General features: G+C 50.9%; 2 protein-coding genes across 2 annotated transcripts; both read right to left on the bottom strand.

Moving 5' to 3' along the window:
- Positions 1–14: 14 nt before the first annotated feature.
- On the bottom strand, positions 15–1,292 carry chiA1 (class III chitinase ChiA1; the record flags this gene model as incomplete). The annotated part of the gene is made up of 3 exons (XM_025630906.1): positions 15–646; positions 699–1,137; positions 1,191–1,292. Coding segments are annotated over 3 exons (1,173 nt in total), but the record flags the coding sequence as incomplete, so codon positions are not given.
- Positions 1,293–4,973: 3,681 nt separating this feature from the next.
- Positions 4,974–6,274, bottom strand: BO82DRAFT_342556 (alpha/beta hydrolase). The gene is made up of 2 exons (XM_025633586.1): positions 5,750–6,274; positions 4,974–5,695 (listed from the first exon to the last, which is right to left on the bottom strand). Exons 1-2 carry the CDS (start codon positions 6,163–6,165, stop codon positions 5,080–5,082), a joined length of 1,032 nt encoding a protein of 343 aa, XP_025488769.1. The 5' UTR covers positions 6,166–6,274; the 3' UTR covers positions 4,974–5,079.
- Positions 6,275–7,509: the final 1,235 nt, after the last annotated feature.

The raw sequence follows: 7,509 nt of genomic DNA, 5'->3' as shown, positions 1-7,509 counted from the left end.
GACACAGCCGAAGGAGTCGACACAGCCGAAGGAGTAGACACCGTAGAAGTAATAGACGAGACAGAAAGAGTGGACACCGCAGGTGTACTTGTGGCAGTGTATGAGGGGGATGGCGTAGGCGTGCTGCTAGAGGGCACAGCAGTGCTTGTCTGAGGAGGAGTAGGGTCGAGAGTCACGACAATCTGCTTCATCACGTCGGCGAAAGAATCGTCGCCGAATTTATTCTCGTCCGAATAAGTCGCTTCCCAAACCATAATACCACCAAAGGTGTCGGGAAAGCGCGCCATATACTCGGCAACCAGCGCATAGGCCTCCACGGGGGTAATGTAATAATCAGGGCTGGCAGCAGCACTCGTGCTGCCAGGCAATCCGACATATAGCTTAGCGTCCGGATTGCCTCCTGCTTTGATGACATCCACCCATTTGTCAAAGTTGAACCCATCTACCGTGCCTTCGACATAGTCACGGGCGGAGCAGCCCTGTGTATTATAGAACTGCACCCAAATGAAGTCGAAGTGGGCGTTGGCAATCGCGTTGTCAAGTTGCTTGTCAGGGATCGAGCATTGAGGCGCACCCGAGATGTAGAAGTCACGACCTTGCTGTAAGGAGTAGTGATATCTCAGTCGGTTAACCATTGTTGCGTAACCTTGGAACATTAGAAGTGAGCTCTGAAGATTACTGAGCCTTGAGAAGCTTACCGTAATCGCCATTGTGCTCAATGTCAAAGTCGAAGCCATCGACGACAACATCACCAAAAGGGCGAGGACCATTGTTGGACACCCAGTCGTCGGTCTTGGGGCCAAAGACACCCCATAGGAAGTCGGCGAAATCATTGGCAGAGTCCTCTGATAAAATTTGCTGAGTGGCGGGGTAAGCACCACCCAAAGACAGGAACACTTTCTTGCCCGCAGCCTGGCAGATAGGAATGTCTTCCACTAGCTGGTGGCAACCCTTGAGCAGCTCTGTTGTTAGGTTGCCAACCGTGTAGTAGGTGCCATCGCACTGATTGCCGAAATTGCTTCCTGGCCAACCGGCAACGCCTTGGTCAGGGAAGATATTGACGAAACCAAGGTTGATGATATCCAAGGAGGTATCTTGGCAGAAATGGCTTAGACGTTGCTGATCGGTTCCTTGGCCCTATTTCAACGGTAAGGAATCTGTACCATTTCCGATTATGTAGAAGCACATACATAGTAGACAGCAACATTCGACCGCGATTGAGGATCGAAAGCAGAAACAAAAGGAGTGACAGCTGATACAGCAGCGAGGACGGTGACAAATTGGGACACCATGGTGAAAGAATGTCGACTGGTGGAGACCAGAGAGCCGCTTAAACCAGTAGAAATGAAGGTCGGATTGGTTCAAAGAAAGGACGCAGACAAAAGTCCGCTGCTTGGATGGTCCCCGCAAAAGCAGATAGAGAGGGATGACACGAAGAACATCTCAAGAAGGGGGAAAGGGCAAGGCGAGGTAGAGTTATAAGTGCGATCTTGCTCTGGACCTTAACCTCCTGGGACAGCTTTCTAGGCCATGTCTGGTTCGCCATTGGCCACGATGCTGGGAAACTGTTCTATCGCACGAACACAGCCGAAATTAGCATGCGGAGTCAACGCCTTGGCGGGTGCAACCATATGCCTGGACTGCCTGCTTGAGAGTTCCTAGTTCGGTCTTCAGTGCTTATGGGCTATGCTAGTTAGCACCTTCTTTGGGAGACCAACGGTCACGCTTAACCCCTAGGTCCCTTTGCAAGGGAATGGAATAAAATTAAAAATTAAAAAAAAAATCTTGACCCAGGCAAACTCCGTCGGGGAAAACGGATGGATGCCGTGTGGTGTAGCCGGAAAATAGACCAAACATGATGGTCAAGGCAGCAGCAGGCAACAGACTGCTCTCACACAGTACCTGCCTGTAGAGCCGCATAGGTGTCTAGCTTTTTCGGCCATATTAGCCTCTGGACCAAGTGGGCGAGGAGAGCCAAGCAACGCCGACTTACCATTTCCCAAGCCTCAAGCGGAGAGTTTCCATCATCTTAGTCCCCCTGTAAAAGCCCAAGGAGGGGCAAATGGGTAAGAGCCGAGAATTTCCACGGTATCTAGCGATAGTCACGCTGAGGTCAAGTTGTATTTGGAGTAATCCATGATGGATTCAAACACAGCTCGTCGTCAACGCCTGCACTGTACGTATGAGAAAAGGAGTGGCTCCTGTGGGCGGGGAAAGTTGTATTGCCGGCGAAAATATGACCTGGGATGACAGGGAAAAAGGAAATTGGCTTGGAGGCGAGCGAGCAATGCGAGGGTAAGTGGCGTAGGGACCCTGTGGATAGTGGCAGTCTTAGCGTGTAGGATGGATGGAGGTTGGAGGGAAGTCTTGATCTCAAGTCTCCAGAAGTCCAGATGAATACTAGCCTGGAGAAGTGCCTTTCAAAATAGGACTAGCCGGGGTCACGGGTCCATGTGGCAGTTACTGGAAGAGGCCTAGTGAGGGAAGAGAGGTCGGCCAATTCTGACTCAGGCACACCAATGGCAGAGGTTCGACAGAATGCTAAGCAACTAGTCTAGTAGTCAGCCTCCATCCGTGCAAGATTTCGCGGACCCTCCGCCGCATCCGGTTTGGTGTCCACCATCTTTGGGAGGCTTAGAAATTTATACGAAGACCTAACTGGAATAGCGGTACCATCCGTACACTTACGGAGTTATCAGTCATCTGTTGACTGTTGAGTCTTGACTTCTGCCCAAAAGCTCGGTCCTGACGTGATCCGTGGAAACGATCTGCCCCTGAGCCGGACGATGTCCGGAGATCACCGGATCATCCGATCGACACCACCCTTGTGGCCGTTGATATTCGCTGTCAGAGAAACTCCGATCAACAACATTTAGAGAGGGACTGAAACTTCTCTTCTTGACACTTGGAGGGGACTGACAATGCGTATATCTTGAACCGGATTTACTCCTTTCAACAGTCGAAGACACGAGCAGGAACCCCCCTCACCCCTCCTCGCCTCCTTCTGTCTAACTTTACTAGTCATACTTCGGCTATATTAGCTTAACCAGAACCAGCGGCGCTAGGCCCCGATCCAGAGTGGGCACCGAACGAACACCGCCCACAGACCTACACCATGACCAGACTAGGTCACTAACAATCGCCTTTCACTTTCAGACTTTCACACAGACCCCATTCCCAATAATTACTCCGTCGAGAGGGTCCTTTTCGCCCAGCCCTACTGGATCGTGCGGCGGATAGTGCAATGAACTAGTGCAGTCAAGACCCAGCGCTAACCTCGACTGATTCCTGCGAAATACCCGACCTCGCGCTGTGATATCCAGTCGCACTCAATTGTTGCGGTGGCTGCATCGATGAGGAGATTACACCTGCACAGACACACATCAAGAATATATTATTGCCTCGCACCAGGCCGAAATATCAACTGACCGGTGCCTCTAAGAAGTTTTCGCCAGTAGCCTGCAGTGTCACTCCCAGCAGCGATGGACTGACACGGTCGATATGACCGCTACTCCCGCCGCCTCTGTATACTGAGCACCTTTGCCTGTGACTTCGTGCCACCAATCCTGGAGCATGTACACTTGCCCCATTCGATGCGCTTGTAACCCATGCCCACAAACTTGGAGTGGGCTTCTGCTTCTTTGTGATCTAGGAGACCCTCATTCCCCTTAAACAAACGCCGAGTCCCATGGCTCCACAGCCAAAGCCTTCCACTCACCTCAGGAGCCCCAGTACCGTACTATTTGCTCTAGCACAGCAGCAAAAAGGGACCGGAGATTATACGCCGTACTAGAAGTGTACTAGTCTACGTCGTACGTTGGACAGAAGCTGGATTCGGGTGCAACAACCGAAGCCACTGTGGCTGCCCGGGGAGCAGTTTCCGCTGTCATTTCCTGTATCATATTTACTGAGTGTGGATACTAGAATTCGAGCCCAATTGAGCTCTCCAGCACCATACGAAAAGAGTAACGGGCTGACTATCAATTACTTCGCTGGCCGCAGCTTCCACTTGCCGGTATGCTGAGATCGGTCATGATTAAATTGAAGTGAAGCAGTGCCCCCGTCCAAGGGGCTTTGCGGTACAGAACAGTGAGCCTGAAGACTGTGCTAAGATCGAACAAGCAACGAAAGATCCTACGTGTGTTTGAGTATAGAGGCACGATATGTCGGCGTTTAGATGTGCAATAGCCAAGCCCACAAATGTTTGCATCAGTATGCAAGGGATACTCGTGCTGGTGTACTTTCTCGCCAATGAGGGAATACAGATATGACTCTGGAATTTTACTTGTCTTCAACTTCGGAAATTAGTGGGATCCAATTGTGCTCGAGGGTCTCTCCGAGTTAGCATTACGTGTAGCCGATCGTGAGGAAGAAACACGACTTCTGCTGATCGATGTCCATGTCGATCCCAGAGTTTGTACTTGAGGCATCTAACGGGTATTCCCAGCATTCTTTGTTCATACATACCAGTCGCACCATGGAGCAAACACCATCCATACCTTCTGCGTGTAACCTCAGGTTTGATGAACCCGAATGCCCGAGAAATTAAGGACTCTGGCTCCGAGATTGGCCTGGTTCACGCATCAACGTTCCTATGCCACGAAGGTGGGGCAGAACCTGCATACAAGGATGATCAAGTGTAGCTAGTGATGAGTAGCCCCTCCTGTTCCCACGTTGGCACAAGCAATACTGATTATACACGCACAATCGCGTGGAGTAATCCCTATGCACCAGATCGAAAGGGCTTTAGGCGGCAAAACTAGATTGCGTGGAACATAAATGCTATTCAGTGATTGATCGGACTTAAGACAGGTGACACAGTGTTCTCCAAGGAAAGGTAAGTTGTGGTACTTATGATCTGACGGATAGTCTCTGGAGATCTTAGTAAACCACATGTAGAAATATGAAACTGTGCCCAATATATCTCATATTGTTTTATGTGGCACCATTTCAGGTGATGCAGAAGACTCGCAGCGTGAACATGTCCATTCATCAATGCTAGATCTGGGCGGAGATTTCTAATATGAACAGTCTATCTGACAGTGAAACGGGGCTAGGTACAACAAGACTAGCCAATGCTTACTTGTGCTCATTCCAGAAAACCTCCTTCAACAGATCACACATCAATGTGATGGATCTTTTCCCCTCCTTCAGAACAGCGTCCATGGCCAAAAACGGATGGGGCATGCCCTTCATTATCTGCAAGTCCACCGGCACGCCTGCCTCCTGTAGCTTCTGCGCATACTGCTCCCCCTCCGTCCTTAGCACATCCAGTTCACCCACCATGACCAAGGCTCTCGGCAAAGCAGACCAATCTCCAGTGTAGAACAGCGGACTGGCCTCCGGGTGCGCCCAATCTTTCTGATTCGGCAGGTAGTGTTCGCGGTACCAGAGCATCTTGGCTGCTGGTAGAGCCGGGGTGTGTTCGTACTCGCGGTAGGCGTTGTTGGTAGATACGGAGGCGGTGTTGTCGGTCACCGGCACGGACAGTAATTGGGCCTTGAAATGAACGGGCGGCGAGAGTGAGAGAGCCTTTTGGGTGATGATGCAGGCTAGGTTTCCGCCTGCGGAGGAGCCTCCTGTTGCGAGAGTCTGAGTGTCAATGGGAAGATGTGTCGGACCGTCGGCCAGCAGCCAGAGAAGGGCTTCCCAGCAATCATGGACGGCGGCGGGCCAGCGATGCTCGGGAGCGAGACTAGAGGGTCAGTCAGGGTGCGATTCTCTTTGCATTGGACACATAAATGCTTACCGATAGTCGACAGTCACTACTACGCACCGACCTCGGTTACAGAGGTTTGTGCACACCGGATTCTCCGTATTGATGTTGCCCAGCACCCATCCGCCTCCGTGGAAATACAACATCAGCGGCCATCCGCTCGCTGGGGCTGTGCCTTCAGGGATAAAAGCGCGCAATGGGATTTCAGGTCCCTCTGTGAAACGGCGACCTATGCGCAGGTCGACTGTTCTCCCGACGGGGAGCAAAGGACCTCCGCCGGGGATCAGGACACCGCTTGTACGAGAAGCCTCCACTGGTTGGAGATGAACTTGTTGTTTGCTGATTACATGCGTATTATAAAAATCCACATATTCTGGGTCGAGCTTGTTTATCACGGAGGCATGGAGAGGATAGGGTGGTTGGTCGGCCGGGCTATGACTGATGGACATTGTGAATACGTTATGACGAGTGGCTGGGAAAACGGTACATGCACTAGACGCGTGGAAGTTGGTGGGGGAATAAGACGAACTTTATATATACCTAATGCTTCCACTTATCTTTGTGGACAGCAAGCTCGTGGTTGCATGAAGGTTGCATTTTCGAACGCAAGGGAGCCAGAGAGGAGTAGAGAGCGGGGGTGAGAAGACAAGCCGGTTTGTCAGGGTTTCTCTCCTCACTGATACGAGCCAGCTGTTCACCCCAAGGTGCTCAAGGTCAACTGTCTGCCTCTCCAACATGGACGGTTTGACCGAAATGAACCATACAGCAATGCGAAGTCTTGTCAAATGTGCCCAGTGGGCTTCGACTTCTTCCTTCTCGAGCTGCGAGCTGGTGGCATCATGGACACAACACAACTCAACAACACCGCTGCGTGGCTGTCAAGACCCTGCTTTGAAAACAGACGTGGAGTTCGAATGCATGGCCCACCTGTAGCGGGATATGATCAACAATCCACCATCTTGCCGTGTCTGATAATTGCTAATCGCACCCAAAGTATTCCGAGCGATCTGTTGAGCATATTTGAACTGTCGAGCCTCTCTCGTAATGGTTGTAGATGACGGCCGTATCTGTCGGTTGTTATCGGTCTCGACCTCATTATCTCATATCTTATCGGAAGCAACCTGAACCTACAGTACTCTGTAGTGCACAGTAACTAGTAGCAAGTAAATTACCCCTCCTTCTAAGCTCCACCTTGCAATTAATTGTTTTGAGCCCCACAGGAATTGATCGCGTTCCGACGATGGCTAATTCGGCTTCGAGATTGGAGTCCTGTTGCAAGAAGGTGTAGATGAATGGTCTGGCTGGTTGACTGCTGTCTGATGCGACAAGACATCCATGATGTGACAAGAGAGAGTATCTATCTAGCTCGAATCTTCCCCCCCCGAGGTTTCTCATACGAATACCTTAAGTGATCTGTTCGATGATCTAAAGCTAATACGCTAATCCAAGGGACTCATTCTACGCGGAATTAAAACATCCATAGTTCTTCAGAAAGCTGCTGGTGGCATGGAATTCCGTTTGCCCTTGCAGCCATCCATCCTCCCAACCCCCCCCCCCTTTCCCCCCTCAATTCTTGATAGAATGCGTGAATAGCAAATCAATGATAAGAAAAAGAAACAATTGCTGGATACTAGCCTGAGCGCCTGAGCAGCACAGCAAGCCCTTGCCCTCCCCCTTCTTACGCATCACGTGCCGAGATCTTTCCTCTCTCTCTCTCTCGGCTTCCTCGCAATACATCCTCTTCTTCGCATCCCTAGAACATCCCCGGCGAACGGCCCTAGATTCTATTTCCT

Source organism: Aspergillus uvarum (assembly GCF_003184745.1).
Source record: "Aspergillus uvarum CBS 121591 unplaced genomic scaffold BO82scaffold_55, whole genome shotgun sequence".
NCBI classification, from domain to species: domain Eukaryota; kingdom Fungi; phylum Ascomycota; class Eurotiomycetes; order Eurotiales; family Aspergillaceae; genus Aspergillus; species Aspergillus uvarum.
Note: the sequence above shows the minus strand (reverse complement) of the source record. Positions and strands in the feature narration are given on the sequence as shown.